At 44.6% G+C, this 15593-nt stretch overlaps 1 protein-coding gene across 1 annotated transcript in view; it reads right to left on the bottom strand.

The window, feature by feature from the left end:
- Nucleotides 1-15593, bottom strand: part of Rbm20 (RNA binding motif protein 20) — a 182740-nt gene that overhangs the window by 24584 nt on the left and 142563 nt on the right. Inside the window, exons 8-10 of the mRNA XM_060377041.1 lie at nucleotides 9364-9504; nucleotides 6975-7106; nucleotides 1280-1359 (exon numbers count right to left, since the gene is read on the bottom strand). Coding sequence (XP_060233024.1) covers nucleotides 1280-1359; nucleotides 6975-7106; nucleotides 9364-9504 — 353 coding nt within the window. The remainder of the gene's footprint in view (nucleotides 1-1279; nucleotides 1360-6974; nucleotides 7107-9363; nucleotides 9505-15593) is intronic.

The following is a 15593-nucleotide window of genomic DNA, read 5'->3' as shown; positions in this document are numbered from 1 at the left end:
AGCTAACCACAATTTTAAATTAAAAACAAAACAGAAAAAAAAAAAAAAGACAAAAATCCCAAGCCTGAGTGACACACTCTCTGAAGGCTGATTATTAATCAGACCATACACCTGATATCCTAAAAGGATGGAACATTTTCATTTGGTTCTTACATGTTCAACAACAACGTATCCCTCACTGCCAGGACACAGCTGCAGCTCGCTACTGGGACTAGAGTGTCTTAGCCAACGTGGGAAACAGGCTGAGCTCCTGCCCTCCAGAACAAGGTTAGAGCTCCCTCTGTGGCCACTCTGGAGACTGCAGGCCCATTTATGTTTTTCCACAGGGAACCAAGCATAGCCTGATCCTGGCAGTGTCAAAAATGTCGGTTGAAAGAAATTAGTTGGAAAATGGCATGCGTTCAGTGTCTGGAACCAATGTCCAAGCAATCAGGTGTTTTTGTTTGCTTGTTTAACCCCATCTACATTCTTACTTCTACATCTATATTCAGCTCATGAAAAATCAGGAACTGGATGCCTCTAAACAGAATCTCCAACATTACCATGTACCCAGGACGTGTTAGTAAAGTGCAAACTTGCCCCAAAGAGCCAGATGGCAGCTCTGTTTGCAGTTTTCCTTGGCAACCCACGAGGAATATCGTGAGGAAGCCCAGCACTTCGCATATTCCTGTCTAACCTGAGCAGCAATTCTGGACTACAATGGTACCTTTCGTTTGAACATGGATGAGTAGGGGCTAGAACGCCAGGTGGATGGGTCAGGGCTGAGGGTAGGCCAAGTTACAATTCAAATCCCCTATCCTGAGTAGTTTTATGTCAACTTGACACAGGCTAGAGTCATGGGAGAGGAGGGAGCCACAACTGAGAAGACACTTCCCTAAGGTCAGCCTTCAAGCAAACTGGTTGGGCATTTTTAAAACCTGTGACTGATGGGGGAGGGCCCAGTCTGTTGTAGGTCCAGCCAACCCTGGGCTGGTGGTCCTGGGTTCTGTAAGAAAGCAGGCTGAGCAAGCTGTGGGGAGCAAGCCAGTGAGCAGCACCCTCCATGGCCTCTGCATTAGCTCCTGCTCCAGGTTTCTGCCCTGATAGAGTTCCTGCCCTTGCCACTTTGGCTGATGAACTGTTAGAGGGAAGTATGAGTGAAATCAACCCTCTCCTCCCCAAGCGGCTTGGTGACGGTGTTTCATCACAGCAAAGCTAACTCTAAGCAAGGCATCCTTTAGGAACAAGAAACTAGAGGTGTTTAACCGCCAGGTCTCTGCCCTAAGACCCAGAGCCTCACCTGTCAGTTTCCCGGAACATGTCCCTCTCCCTCTGGGAATGGATGTCCTGGATGATAGCAGCCACATTTTTCCCAGGTTTCTAGGTGAAGCCAGAGAGAACATCAGGAACATTGCAAGCCTCAGCAGGACGCAGCTGTCACCTGTCTTGTTCATGACCCTATCTACTGAAGGGGAAGTAATCTCTCTTTTGCAGGATTGATACGAAAGATAATGACTATGAACATAACGATGACCAGGGTAGGGATGAGGAAAGCAAGGCATGTTAGTTATATCTTTTTTTTCTAATTATACTTTATTTACTTTGTATCCCCCCTCTAGTTCCCTCCCTCCTCCCCTCCCTAGTTATATCTTAATAGAGCAGATGTTAAAAAAAAACCTAAAAACTCTCAACTATGTCAAATGTTGATAAAGAATTTTACAAAGGCAGCTAATCAACTAACTGTTCTTTAACTCTTTACTTTTTTCTATGTGACTTACAACAACTTCCAGGGCCATTCAGATAGTAGAGAACATGACCTATCTTATTCTGGGAGATCCAGGTCCAGTGGACAGACAGTAGAGTTCTGCATTCTTAGCAAGGTGTAGTACTGATTTCCTATTGCTAAGGTCAATGGTAGGCCTGGGGGAAGTACCTGGTAAAGGTGAGAATGGAGGAGGCCTGCGTGTGGCTTCTGGGTGAGAAGCCATGGACACAGGGAAAAGACAGAACATGTTCAAGCCAAGGAGGGATCTCCTGTCAGATTAAGACGCAAGGGAAAAGACAGAGAAAAGACAGTGACTCTCATCCTAAGCCATGAATCACAAGGACACAGACCCAGGCATTCATCACTGGTTGGGCCAGCTTGCCCACACCTTGGGCAAATGGTACTTGTATTCAACAGAAAGTATAAACCTTGACACTTTATAAGTATATGCAATGCCTCACACAAGTAACCAGGTCACCAAGAATGTGCCTCGTCAACCATCCCCAAATCTGTTTGAATGACAAGAAAACCCTGCAGAGTTCAAGGCTGTCTAGACGAGGTCAGGGCTAGGCTAGGGCTGGGAAGAAAGCTCCTGCTCAGAATGTTTCCTTCCACTGCACACTCACCCTAGAGAGGTTTGTCTAGGTTGACAGGGGTGTCACTTGAGCTAGTCTTTCTGAATTCCCTTAGAACCTGCAAACACATGTCAAACAGTGGAGCTTGGGAACACCAATGAGAGCCACCAGGATCATTCGAGTCTATGCGGCAAGATATGCGTTATCTAGGAGGCCAATTCCAGGTCTCAGACCTATGGCTTGTGCTGGACCAGTTGAAGCAGGCAGAAGCTAATGATTATGACCCCACACTGCGCAACCTTCCAGAGCACAGTGGAATTCCCAGGGTGAGTTTCACAGGGCCTTTGTTTTGTAAAGGGGGTCTTAGACGTTGATGTTTTCTACCTTTCTGGAACTTAATGCCTTCCTGGTTGTTTCTTTCAGACCCAGAAAAGAAGAAAAGGGTAGCCTTGTGGAGCAGCGGATGGGGGAGGAAGGTTCTGCAGAGCAGCCAGTATCAGGGACAGCATGCAGACACCAGAAGTACCCAGGCCTGTCTCCTCGCAGGCACAGGTGTCACAGCGCCAGAAAAGTGGAGGAGAAAAAGGGTAAAGCCAGACTTTGCACCTTGTTATTAAAGGAAAATTTGAATACACAGAAATGTAGAATGAATGTGTAGTGAGTCCTGTCTAATCTTGTGACATCTGTACACTGACCTTCTTTCCCACCTTCAAATTATTTTGAGGCAAATCTTCAGAGGTCACATCTCTTCCTCTGGTTTATGATGACACTGAAGCAGAGCAGTAGTCACATAGCAGACCAGGCAGCTCTCACTGTCAGGACAATTGCTTCAGACACGACTGGGCTTCCCAGATTGTAGGCCTCTTTTCATTCAGCTTCCATCTCTGCACAGCTAATTCTCCCACCCTACAAGAACTCGCCAATCAAACCACAGCCTTCTCCTGGCCACAGAAACTGGTTCCAGGATGGACACGTGTGCTAAACTAGCCCAATCAGAGTGGCCAGAGTGTTTGTGGGAGATATTAGGGGAAAGTCTGGTTCTCTCTCACAGGGGAGATGGGACGAGGTGTCAGAAGGTAGAGCTTCTGACAGATGCAGAGGGCTACCATGCCATCTAGAGAAGAGAGCCCGAGGCTGCTGAGGGCATCCCATGAAGACCCAGAAAACAAAGCCATGACAGCAGAAAAGCAGATCAGAGAACATCATCTTGATCTCATTTGGGTGCAAAACTCAGCTGACCCTGCCTTCAGCTACTCCTTTACTTTTCATTTACAGGAGCCAAGAAACCCCTTGTTTCACCTACATCAACAGGCTTAATTGCCATGAGTTTCTGTTACATACGGAGCTGATTCATGTCAATTTAGGTGCCTTAAAGCCTATTACTACACAGTTGGAATATGCTGAAGGTCAAAATGACCCAGAGGGACTTTATGACAACATGAAGAACACAAAACCCATACCAAAAGTTAGAAAGCAGTGTGTTCTATGTCTTTGCTCTTAGGGGAGAAGGGACAGCATCTGCTGGGGGTTTGGTAGACATATGGAGTCACACCCTGGCCCCAGACCTGCAGACTCCCTGTTAACCTGCATGCACCTGAACTTTGAGAAGTTCTATCAGAATACTGTTCCTACAATGCCCTGCCTGGGGACTGTAAGCAAAAAACTACCTGATTTCTCTGCTATTTTGTTTTGTTTTCTTTTCATGTAGATGATTGACAACCCAACATTGCAATATATATAGTGCAAACCCAATGTGGTCTTAGGGGTTTTTTGTTGGTTGGTTGGTTGGTTGGTAGGTTGATTTATTTGTTTTGTTGTTGGTGTTACCAAAACAGGGTCTCACTGGGTAGCCCTTGCTGGCTTAGAGCTCAGAAGACAAAGCCAGCTGGCCCTTGAACTTGCAGTTTTACCTGCCTGCCTCTCCAGCGCTGGGGTAAAGAAGGCAAACACCAGCACACCCAGCCAACAGTCTCAGGTTTTCATCATGGATCATCCAGTAACTATGATCTTGGGCAAGCTGTGGAACATATCTTCATCTGTAAACTGAGATTAGAATACCTGTCTTGCAAGACTGACGTCAAGATTAAAGTAGATAATGTATGGAAAGTGCTTAATATGTTACTTGCCTCAGAGTAGCAGGACTCAATTAAAGGTATACATTATGGTATGCTCTTATAATTACTGTGATTATCTGCCCTGCACATCTCACAGGTGATTGTGAGATAGAAAAGAAAATGCATGGGAAAAATTGCTTAAAATCAAAGAACTCAAATATAGTCTGAACTAATCTGAGTACTGAGGTTCACAGAGGTTAAACAAGCTGGCTCAAAGTGGAGGAGGCAGAGCCGAGGATGATGTAATCATTTTGCAACCTGGCGTAGTCACATCTGTTGGTTCTTTGCCTCCATGTCTCTCCTCCCATTAGACCAAGATCCTCATACAGTTGCTCCCTCCATGACTTTGGCACCAGTTCAACTGACATCCATAGTGGGCACTCAGTGAACTTTTGCTGAATGCAAGCCTCAGACCTCGTGCTGTCTTTAGCTATAACTCTTCACCACCCTAAACTCAGTAGAGTGTTACTGTGCCTTGGCACTTCGAGAAACTATTGTTGCTCAGCTGAATTAGAATCTTATGACACTTCATTTGGAGGCCCAAACTCCACTGGGAACTCAGTGCAGAAATTTAATCCCAGCCCCCAGGGGAAAACAGGAAGTGGCTAGGTACAGAACAGGGTGGAGCTTTTCACCTGCCTGATGCTTTTATTACAGAGAAAGCCAACCCAGATTGTGCCTGAAGCACAACTGTTGGGGAGGAGCTCCAGAAGCAGTAATTGGAGCAGAGCAGAGAGGAACTAGGGTAACTGGTTGACACGTCTCTGCATATGCTGACTTGCTGGAGTGCTTGTCCTTGCTAGAAGCAACTAGCTGGCCTTTGTCTTCTGACGTCAGCTCAAGATTAAGGTCAGATTAAGGGCTGCTAGTTGTGAACAAATTGGACCATGAGTAAAGATGGAAATGAATCAGAAAAAAACAAATCCTATTAGTTGCAACAGTAGGAAGCATAAAATAAGACGGTAGGTTTAAACACTGATATGGCAACGATTACAATAAACCCAAACAGACCAAGTGTCCTTGTCAAAAGAACAGCAAATCAACCAGAAGACACAATATAAAAGGAAAACATAGGCAGATGACTTGGAAAGAAACTTCCCATCAAGAAAACCAGAGTCAGTAAATATGGGAAAAAGTACTCAAGCTTATAAGTCATCAGAAAAATTAAAATTAAAACCAGAACACCACACCCACTTCATGGCCAAATCAAGAAGCCAGACAACTTAATATCAGCAGGACTGTGGACCACTGGAAATCCTCACATGTTGCTAGAAGGAGGCTGTGATGTGACTGTGCACTCTGGAAAGAGCTCACTGTCACCTAGTAGAGTCGAGGTGGCCTGCTTGTCATCTAGCAAATCCAACCCTGGTGATTCATGTACCACCTGGTTAGGTGCCCGTGTGCACTTGTGCCATGGTAACATGCTTGACAAGTAGATTAGCACTGAGAGTAATATCTCCAAACTAGAAACAACCAGATGTCCGTCAGCCACAGAATAAACAAATGGCAGAGCCATGCAACATTGTATAGAACAATGAACATAGACATAGAAGACGAAATGTTGAGGAGAAAAAGTGTGACTGTGTAATTGCCTACATATGATGTTTAAAGATTAGCAAAGGTAAACACCACTGCTTAGGGTGATACAAACATAAAGGAAAAAACACAGAAATGATTATCCTCAGAGTGAGGAGAGTGGAGAAGGGAGAGCTGAGCATGAGGAGGGTCCCAAGGACTTCTGGGTATTGTCCATATTTTACTTCTTAACTTTTGTGGTGCTTTTTTGGGTCATGTGAGATCTGACTCATTAATATTAAATTGCAAGTAACTGACCATGATGGGGGTTTGCAAGTAGTTAATTCTATACAGATTATAATACTCCTCAAGGAAAAAAAAAGGAAAGGAAAAGAAGAATGCATAACAAGCTAAAACAAAACCAAAGCCCTTTGGAGCTGACTGAATGCATCTGAGTCCTGAGAGTGGTGCAGGCAGTCAAGTGTTGCTAGAAGGACATACCCAGGCTTTTGATACCTATGGAGGATGGAAGAGAGAACTAGAGGGGGAATGCTGAAGAAGAAAAAGTTATCAGAGGTCTGGATGTGCCAAGAAGAATTGCATTCAAGGTGGAATTATCTTCCTCAAAATACAACCACCCTTCTCCTTACTTCCTCCTTTTGTGAACATCTTTCCCTCCAGAATCCCCCTAGCTCCTAACCAGTCTTAAGCAACCCTTTCTTCTTGTACTTACCTCAATGAAAAGTTTTCTTTTTTTAATATATATTTTTTTATTTATTGAGAATATCATACATATATTTTGATTATATTCTTTCCCTTCCCCAACTCTTCCGACTTCCTCCCCCCTTCCTTCAGTGAGCCATTTTCTTGCCATATTGTAATTTCCATTTATAATAGAGATCCTCAAGAGCCATGATGAATCTTTTCATTGTTTCCTAAGGTCTCCGTCCCAAACAACACTTAGGTAAATGCCCAGAGAGCAGGAGGGGCTCGCTGAATGACTGACTGAATGAGAGAATGCTGTACCTTCAGCTGCAATTCCTTGTATCTCTTGGACATCCGAATGAGTAACTTCTCACCATTGATCATAGCAGACTTTTCTTGGTAGTACTGGACCATAGCCTGGGCAGCTTCTGTGTAAGCCATCTCTAAGAAAGCCTAGGGTACATAAGGAGACAGACAGTGGACGTGACTTCAATGGTCTTAAACACAATTCAGTACCAGGTATGATTCCATGTTGAAAAAGCTTGCGAACAGGTGACATAATCAATCGGAACAAGCTGGCGTTGCAAGTCCTTCTAGAGTGGGGGCGGGAACTGAATGGGAAACCTGATATTCTGGAAATGTCCTTTATCTTGGCCTGGGTTAATTATATGGGTTACATATGTAAAAAAAAAAAAATTAATGGAGCTGTACAGTGAAGACAAGCATACTTTATGCACTTGAGAGTATCTGTTTTATAGCTCAATAAAGAGAAAAAATCAGCACAAGAAAGAACTCTCTTTGATCCCATGCGTTCAAAGAGACTTTTTATTAACTTCACCAAAAGAACTCCTTATGGATGGCTCCTATCCTGGTTCCCATGGTTACCAAACACTGTTCTTAATTATGCATGTCCATCCTGAGTTACCTCATCCTGTGGAAGGCCCTCTGGGTGGGAGGGCCCATTAACCCACAGTTCCCACGTGGGTCTTGCACCCATGGCCTTGAGCTGCCATTTGGTGGTGGCATCATAGGGAACAGAAGCGTCCGCCCAGGGGGCTGCCTGAGCTCCCGTATGTCTCAATAAAAAGAAATGTATTTGAAAACTCAGAGGCTTATAAGCCCCCAGGCTCAAAGGATGGCTAGGCTGCTGTGGCTTAGAAAAAAGAAGCCCCTGGCCATTTTTTCATGGCATCCTCCTTCTTTATTTCACTGTCCAGATAACACAGAGAAATGGGCTTTTCCATTCAGACCAACAATCTAATAGACTGTTTCAATAGACTTGTTCTTTGATCCAGTAGCTGTGGGTGCAAATCTGTGGCTGTTAGACTTTCTCAGTATTTTTGGTTTATAGCGATGTGGGCTGATGCTGGTCCCTCTGTGTTGAGTTTTACCATAGAACAAAGACACTAATCCATCAATTTGTATTTAGAGGACAATAGCTTTGTCAGTGAGCACCTCAAACTAAAGAGACCTCCCTCAGTTCACAAAGGCCTAAGCAGAGTTCTTTCTATGAGCCTCTAATCCTCTCCCTTTCCATCGCCTCATCCTCCTCTTTCTCTTTCATTTTCTAGTTAATTTCAGATGCATAGTTTTTTCCATCACAGTGCTGTGAAGTATATATGACAAAGAAGTCAGAAGTCTTCAGGCTTTTATTTCAAATGATGCCACCCACTTTCCTAAGGTGCTTGCTTAATCTAAACACTGAATACTTCTAGATATCAATTCTCAAGTGGGGAAAGTACTAATTTGGGTAGCCTTGCTGCATTACTGCTAAATTTACCCAGACCATACATTTGTACCACACAGAAGCTCTGAGATGAGCACACAATAATAGCCTATCTCCAGGCTGAGGATTGGAGACCACTGATGCTTTACTGTGGCTCCAAGTTCCAGAGGTCATGCCTACATGGGGAAAGCACTTCTCATCTACCTGTTTTTAGCTTTATAAAGCAAAAATAGTTACTGAAATAAAGACAAAGGGGATTAGAGAGGTGGCTAAGTGGGTAAAAGGATCTGAGTTTGGATCTCTGCACCCAGGTAAAAGTGGAACCCCAATGCTGTGGAGGGGCAGAGACCAAGAGGATTGTAAGAGCCCACTACCTGCCTTCCTAGCTCCAGGGTCAGTGAGAGATCCTGTTTTTAAAAAATTATACCTATCTATCTATCTACCTATCCATCCATCCATCCCAGAGTCATAGGGTAGGACACCCAACATCTTCTTCTGGTGTTCTTAGACTCAATAAGCCTTTATCAACTGCCCTATGCTCCACTGCTGGGTGACCTCACACAGGGACATCAAGAACAGGCTAAATGATCTGCTCCCAGGCAGTTCTTGGCTGGTTCCACACCCAGGCAGTCAGAAGTGAGCAGCTGAGGAACGGGACTGTAGTGTTAGCTCAGGAGACCCATAACAGCAATGCTTGGGAGTCTGTCAGCTCTATTTGGAGGCCAATTAACTTTTCTATGTCAAACAGCACCTCATCCCAAAATGACACCTTCCCTTCCAGGCACTTCACAAAGGCCTGGAACCCCACACAAGCAGGCACTGTAGAAACAGAGGAGACAAGACAACAGTCCCAGCACCAAACCTCTGTGCCTTGCCAAAGAAGCCAGCTACGCTTCACCTCTTTCCATACAGAAAATGCCAACAGTCTCCTTTCACCACCACGTGGCTCATCATGCATCCTCCGAGGGAATGGGTCAGGCCTACCTGATTGGTTGACTTCATGAGGATGTAATTAGTGACCTTGCCAAAGGGCAGCCCCAGGTTAATGACGTCATTCTCCGTGCAGCTGCCCTCCGGGAGATTGCAGATGTGCACCACTCGCCCAGAGCCTTTCCTCTGTGCAAACTGTGGGGACAAAGAGCAGGGCTGAGTCTTCAAAACACACCCCTCTCTACCCCTGCCCACTCATCCCAAATGGCCATCTTCCCCCAGATAATGGCAAATGGTCATTTATAAAAACCAATGCAGAAAAGAAACACATTCACAGATACACACAAGATGCCAACTTTATGCCTTCTAGCTACAAAGATGATTCACATTTCCAACAAGTAGTAATATACAAGGCTGGGGAACAGCTAAGGAATTGGGCATATCCACATATAGCTAGTGGGAGTTCTGCATTGACACCCTTTGAAAATATATCTTCTCAATAGTAAATAAAACTTAAAGTTTATACAGGCCAAGATCCCAAGAACCCACTTTCAGAAGACTGCCTGATAGAAATAAAAACATAAATAAATTTACAGGTACATGTGACAAGACATTTACTGAATACAAAAAAAAAAGTTCTGGGAACAGCCTGCACGTCCAACAATTGGGGAGTGCCTAGGTAAATGATGGTTATAGTGGATGGTTAACATGTACAGTGGAAAACTTCACAGGCATTAAGAGGAAACCAGTGTGCTGGTATAGAGTACTTTAAAGACAAACTGTCATGTGAAAAACAGGTGGCCAATTAGCATACATATTATAATGTTGTTTTTGTAAAGCTAAATTGTATGGAAAGCAGAGAAAACAAGTACCATAAAATTTTTGGAGGTGAGAGGCAGGAGCTCAAGAATTAATGATCCTCACTTCTGCAAGTTTGAATTCAAACAATTAGAAAGACGTTTGAATTTTGTGGTTTGTTTGCAATGAAATTTTTAAAGGTTAGGAACAAAGACAGAGAGGCACAGGGTGTGCGTATCAACCTGTCAAGGCTGGTTACTCTCGGAGGAGTAGAAAGGGCAAGGAGCAAGGACAGACATGCTGAACCTGTTTGAAACAGTCCTTATGTTGTTCAGCATTCACTCAAAAACAAATTCCATTAGATGGAAAAAAAAGAAAGATGACAGAAGGGGTTTGGGAAACTGAATATGGGTACACAGGTATACACAAGCTAACCCGTGCTTTATGGCAACGGGTTTTCAAAACATTTTTCAGCCTTGGGATCCTTTTGTCAAACAAAAACCTGTCCAGCAGTCAGATACACTCAGCAAGTAAAGAGGGTCTGTTCCATCAAACTTGGGGGTTCTGAACCCGGACTCCATCCCTACCAGAGAGACATGAGGGCAGATCTAAGGAACACAGCTTGAGTCTAATTCAGGTTCCTGGAGGAAGTGTGTCAATTAGCTTTGGTCAAACTGTAATGAACTCAGGAATTAGGAGAGAGAGTGTAGTCTTCCGGACCTGAGAAAGCCACCGCCCACATCAGCAGTCATCACTTTCTTCCGCAAAGTGACTCTCAGCATCTAATTATGGTCTGACTCTGCCAAGTTGACAGAAGGGGAGAATTTCTGGCCTCACCCCTAACAAGGGCTGGTACTTAGGGAACGCTGCCACGCAAACCCCTCGTTTGTCTCATCTGGGCTGAGGACAATTAGACTCAATCATCATCTCTCTTTACGGTTCCACCTTGAATTAGGGGGGCTTCAGGTGCTCCCTTCAGACTCCACCCTCCCGAGGTGTCCAGATGTCAAGCACTTTCCCTTTGGGGAGCATTGATCTGGCATGTGACTTGGAGGAACACCCACTTTCCCCAACCCACACCCCACCTGCAAGGACTTCCCACAACCTGGGAGACTGAGCCTGAGTAGCAAAGATTGAGCCCATCCATAGTGAGGACAAATGGAGGGCTATTCCGAGCCCCAGCTGGGATCTTCCCTCCCCGAGGGTGATCTGAGAAGAGCCAGCAACTCTCTAGGAGAGCAAAGCAACTGGTTCTCTGAATTTGTCACCAGGAAGGCTGAGCCCGGGCACTCTGCCTGGTCTGCTCCTAGCACCCCACGTTTCTGCCCCACGTGATGTTGCTGTGGATAGCCTGAGTAACGTGTGTTTGGACTACACAGCAGACAGATATTCAGGGTGACTGTGGGCAGTCTCTCTCCCAGTCCATCCAGTTGCCTAGTGACCAGGCACAGGAACCAGCACCCCTCACCCATTGTGTACTCTGGCCTGAAAGGACAGTTTAAGATGCCTTTATCTGAGCCCAACAGAATAAACAAAACACTCCTCCAAAGAACAACCCCCAAACTGCCTGTCACCAAAAACCTGTTTATGCTGCGGACTTCTACACCAAAGGCACTGAAATAAAATCATCTCAAAGTTCCTAATTGTAAAGACTCAATCCTTGCACCTGTCCCCGCAGTCAAGTTGGAAGCATAAATGGGCTTTTATTGATTCTTTAGGTGCAGAGGGATTAGTACCCTTCTACTTAATTAGCTCAGGTCAGTTTCCCAACCAGTGAACTCCACACAGGTTTTAGATTGACCGGGATACTGACTGTCTCAGCCCGGAAGCCATGGACCTCCAGTGGCTGACCCTTCACTGGATCATTTTCTAAGTGAGCCACGAGATGAAAGCCTTGAGAAGCACTGCCCTCGTGGTTTGCTCAGAGTTGTCCAATTTCAGAGTATCTGATAAATCCTACACAGTTAGAAAGACATAACGTTTTTATGTAAGTCACATTCTTTTGCTGACATTTTACTTAGAGAATCTAGCCTGCATTCTTCCCTCTTCAGTAGACATTAACTACCACTTCAACTCAAGACACGCGTGCTTCATTTTTTTTAAACATGAATAGGTATTGTTGCTATATTCTTGAAACAACTTATATAAACATGGCTAGATTTGCCTTATTCCCTGTGAAAGAGCTTAGTGAGGAGAGGGAGAGATGGCCAGAGGGAGGAGCCAGGCTCCTGGGTAGCACTTCTGAGTGAGGTGTGATTCCTGAGGACCCTGGCAACTGCACATGCTTTGGATCAAGCAGCAGGATCCATATGACAACCCCCAGCTTGGGTTCGATCATCAGTCTTGAATGGTCTTTGGATTTAACAATGCAGCAGTCCTTCCGTCCTCTGTAGGAATTACCTTCCAGGGCCCTCAGTGAATTCCAAACCAGAAACGGTACCAAATCCTGTGTATACTAGTTTTTCTTCACATACATACCTATGATCAAGTTCAATTTATAAACGGGGCATAATAAAAATAATAACTACTTATAAACTAGAATAATTATAACAATATATCATAATACTTAAAAACTTGCAAACTTAAAAATTGTTTCTGAATTTTTCTATTTAATATCCTCAGACCTCAATTGACCTTGGGTTACAGAAACTGCCCAAAGTTAAACGCAGGATAAAGGGGACTACTGTATTATGGGGATAGCTGTTAAACAATACCTTGGAAATGCTAACAGCTGGGTTGACATCACACACCACTCTACTGAAATGGCATTAAACATGGCTGAAAAATGCCTCACACTTCAAGTTAGGAAACACTGCAACCTAATGTAAAATAACTGAACACCTAATCTTGACACCTATGATTGACTATGATTCAGCCCATCATAGTCAGCTAAATGATCAGCCCAGGGTCAAATCAGGCCAGCACTGTCAACCCATTCAACTGCCTTTGTGACTAACTTTCCTTCTCTGTCCAGAGATGCTGTTTGCTATATTGGGGGCACTGCTGTCTGGTTTTTCTGATTCTAGGTGATGCATGGATCATTCTTTGCTCAGATGAACCCTGTGAAATTTAACTCATCCAAGCTTTTCTTTTAATATTTTCTAGAATGCTCAGAAAAATCTGTTACTTCTGTGCCTTTGATTAGTGAAAAAAATGGGTAACTAGGAACTCATTAATTTTTTGACAGATAAAAATATTTCCAAACACGGAATGCACATGGGTACTTGAGGTAGAAATAACAGAGGGGAAATCAGACTTTAAAATCTGGAGGCTTCCTGTGAGAACTCAGGTCTCACGCTGATCAGGAGTGTAACCTGATTTTCTTTACAGTCACCAGTTTCCTAACATCTGGAGGGAAGTGACTGTAAGTCTAAAGTCCTTTCCAAATGTAAAATAACTGCCGTGTATCTCTAAGCTTGAAAATTTTAGTCCTCCTGGAAGCTTTGCCAAGCAAAGCCCTAACTTGCAGGACTTTCCCATGATGGCACAAACAGGAGGATTGGGTCCTCCCACCTTGGCGTGGCCAGGGTACCAGTGAGTATAACTTCTGTCCCCACTGGCCCTGTGCGCAGCTGTTCAGCTGTCTGTATCCACGAGCTTGCTCACCTCTCAGCACTGTGCTGGTGGTTCCATCCCTACAGTGTTGCAGGTGCTCTCCCAAGGGCCAGCACTGTGTTATCAGCAGCTCTACTAGTGACTGCTGCCATGGTGCCAGAAAAGCCGGAGATGACAGATACCTTGAGATGCCCCGGAGGCACACGTATGTGGGGTCTCTCTAGGGGACAACCCTATGTCTAGTACGTGCTTTACTGACACCAGACACCAGGGCAGGGTAGAAGGAGAAAGACTGTGTATCTGGACCCCTGTAACTCATGGTGAGCCAGGGACCGAACTTTTCTAGGCCTGAGTTTGTTTATAAATTCAGGAGGTTCCACTGGCTTACTGAGAAAATGAAATGTCACACAGTTAGTCGGGTGCTTTGGAATAATGCCTGGCCTCCAGGAGGCTCCTAAATAAACATTTGTCTCCGTGCTTTCCTACTGTGGAATAGGGTGCTATGAGGATCTTGGACTGGGAAAGAATATTGCTAGAATGATAAGAGAAAATATCCATATTCTTAGGAAATCAAAATGCACAGGGTCTTCAAGCTATTCTTAGATGATGCTTCAGGAAAGAAAACACCTGTCAGACAGACAGACAGACAGACAGCTGGTGAAACATAGAAAAGAATGATGAAGGAAATGGCAAGAGATAAAGGAATAGCAAACGAATCCTGGCAACTGTCATACAAGAGTCCCTTACGTCTTTTTTTTTTTTTTTTTTTTTTTTTTTTTTTTGTCAGTTTGAAAGAAATTAAAAAGTATCAAAAATTTTGTAGCTCCGGGGTAGAAACAGATAGGGTTTAAAGAACTGCCGGGCTCTCAGGAGCCTGTGTTTGGTTGTGAGTTGCTGAGGGGCTCACACCCACCTCCCGGCTCTGCTGCTGAGCTCCCAGGAGACACAGATGTGACAGGTGCACTTGAGGCTTTCCAGCCCAAGGTCAGATCTCTAAAGAGCTAAGGTGTCAGGGCTGTAACCAAAGCCCTAATTACCAAGCTCAAAGGACAACCATCCTCTCCCAGGGAGGGGAGGAGTGACCTCAGATGCCCCCGTGTGGTGTCAGTGGCTCTAGCTGTGTGCGCTAATGTGCTGGGGCTACTCATTTGCCTGATGCTGCTCCTAATGGCTCCTCAGATGGATCCCAGACTTTTCAGCTTGCCCACGGATCTTTTACAGCTGGGCAGCAACGTGAAAAGAGCAAACAGACGTGTCTCTGAAGGTTCTGAGGCCTTTCAGTGCCCTTTGGTGCACATAGAAACAGGCTGTGTGTATGAGCTCAAAAGAGGTTCTGTTCAAATATCTCAGAATTATGATAAGGACATGGCACAGGGCAGCAGGCTCGTAGGTGAGAAGAGTTTCTGGAGTGCTTCCTGCAGCTACAGATTGCAGATTCCACCTTCAGTCAACGATTTCTGGGGTCCAACTGGATGTCTTTGGGTGATCTCCTTTTATATGGCAGTCTCTGGGCATCTACAGGTGTTGTGTTGTGTGTGTGTGCATATGTTAAGTGCACATAATGAGAGAGAAAGGACTAATGTTTACTTCTCACAATGGTGATTCTGAGCAGAACACAGAGATAGAAATGGGTATGGTTTCCATAGCCATGTTTCTTGAATTAACTTGGAGAGTAGACACAGATGCTGTTTTTATTAATGCTCTTAGTTTATTGAGCTTACTAGGTTTAACTTAGAGTAAATCACTTTAACAGGTGTCAAGCATTTGTCTGTGGCTATTAAGTTGCTCTTTTTCTGAACTACTTTATCCCCGTAACCTTTTCAGTCATATTATGTTAAAACTGGAGGCCTGGCCTGGTGTGGCAGCACATGACTTTAATACCAGCACTGAGGGGGCAGAGGCAGGTGGATCCTGTTCTATATAGTGAGTCC

This window comes from Meriones unguiculatus, chromosome 1, assembly GCF_030254825.1.
Source record: "Meriones unguiculatus strain TT.TT164.6M chromosome 1, Bangor_MerUng_6.1, whole genome shotgun sequence".
NCBI classification, from domain to species: domain Eukaryota; kingdom Metazoa; phylum Chordata; class Mammalia; order Rodentia; family Muridae; genus Meriones; species Meriones unguiculatus.
This window is presented reverse-complemented; position numbering and strand designations above follow the sequence as displayed.